At 47.9% G+C, this 1,479-nt stretch overlaps 1 protein-coding gene across 1 annotated transcript; it reads right to left on the bottom strand.

Annotated features, from left to right (window-relative positions):
• Positions 1-334: 334 nt before the first annotated feature.
• On the bottom strand, positions 335-880 carry LOC147893626 (dirigent protein-like). The gene has a single exon (XM_087386327.1). The coding sequence runs from the start codon at positions 878-880 to the stop codon at positions 335-337; it is 546 nt and encodes a 181-aa protein (XP_087242453.1).
• Between the last annotated feature and the right edge of the window lie 599 nt (positions 881-1,479).

Below are 1,479 nucleotides of genomic sequence, written 5' to 3'. Positions count from 1 at the left end.
CGTCGTGGCATCTTTGCAATTTTCGAATTCTAAGTAAGCAAAAAGAAATAGCATTGCAAAGTATTGGTGTCTGTTAAACTTTTCTTGTATTAAGGAGGCAGGTAAGTCGATGCATCATTTCTTCTTCTTTTCATCTAATCCTACCCATAGCTCCCGAGAGTGTGCAGGACGAGGTGGTCGAGGAGCGTGTTTCAGGCTTGTAGAGCACATGGTATACAGGAGCCCCAACACCAACGACAGGTTATTTATTTCCCAGTTGGTGCTCTACTACTGTGGAACGTTGCCATCTCCCAGTTATTTATTTACGTACGATTTTCAGCTTCACGTCGAAACATTACAAAACCGCGCTATGGACGCTCTCCACCGGCGGATAAAGCAACTCCACCTCGAACGAAAACGTTGCATAGACCAAGCTCAGTATGGCTTGCCCGCGCGCGAACGAGAAGTCTCCCGTTCCCCCTATCACTGATAGGGCTCCGTCCGAGACCCTGCAGTCCACCTTGCCCATCACCACAATCGCGCCATTCCGACCCTCCCACTCCAGTTTCGCAGTGAAGAGGAAGAACCGGATGTCACCCGACTTAGCGTCGTACAGATACATCCCGTTTGCATTGCCCAATTTCGTAGAAGCCGAATCAGACGTGATCGTAAGGGGCATCTCCTCAAAGGCTTGGGGCACGCCTCCGGAATACCGAGGATCGGCGTCGAACAGTGAAGAATTCTTGGTGCCGAAACTGCAGCTGTTCACGTCGATCGTCGGGTTATGGAGATGAAGGTGAAATGAGAGCGACTCGATGGGCTGCCTGGATGCGAGGGAGGAGGAACTGGCCACGACGAGGGCAGATACGAGGAAGAGCAGGCGGGCATCGAGCTTACCCATCTCCACAGACGCTCCTTCTCAATTCTAGCGCAAAATATATAACTTATGTAACATAAGACGAGGACCGGGCTCAGACCTGTCAAAGTCCGTGAAGGCTGAGACTCGAGAGTCTTAGACACAGTCAAGAAGTCGGTGGTGGTTGGACTGGATGTGACGGGCATTCATCGTCCGTTCATTGTCTCGTACGAGTGTGCATTTGACGAGTCTTCACCTGTGACCTGTTAATTTTTTTGCGATTTGCTTGCATAGGAGCTCACGCATCCAACACGAAACGACTTTTTCTCGTGTTTCTGTTTGCGCAATACGGGTTTCTTTTATCTTTTGGAGCCGTCCTACTTATTAACTACTTTAATACTAAATTACTTATGAGAGCCCACTACCACATCGGAGACTTCGCTCAATCTCGGAGTTTCAAACTTGGGATACGACAGGACATGTTTTTCAATGGCGACACACTATATCTATACAGAAAATTGCGCTCAATCTCGGAGTTTCAAACAAGGGATATTATAGGACATGTTTTTTAATGGGTGCACATCATATGATAGAAAAACTTTTGCTCCTTTTTCTCCCTCACTTGTTTGCCTTAAAACAAGTGC

Source organism: Dipteris shenzhenensis, chromosome 15, assembly GCF_047967505.1.
Source record: "Dipteris shenzhenensis isolate YYH24624 ecotype China chromosome 15, Dip_SZ_1.0, whole genome shotgun sequence".
NCBI lineage: Eukaryota > Viridiplantae > Streptophyta > Polypodiopsida > Gleicheniales > Dipteridaceae > Dipteris > Dipteris shenzhenensis.
This window is presented reverse-complemented; position numbering and strand designations above follow the sequence as displayed.

What these genes read in the sequence shown, in the direction of transcription:
- LOC147893626 (XM_087386327.1), bottom strand. Translation starts at nt 880, where the DNA reads ATGGGTAAGCTCGATGCCCGCCTGCTCTTCCTCGTATCTGCCCTCGTC.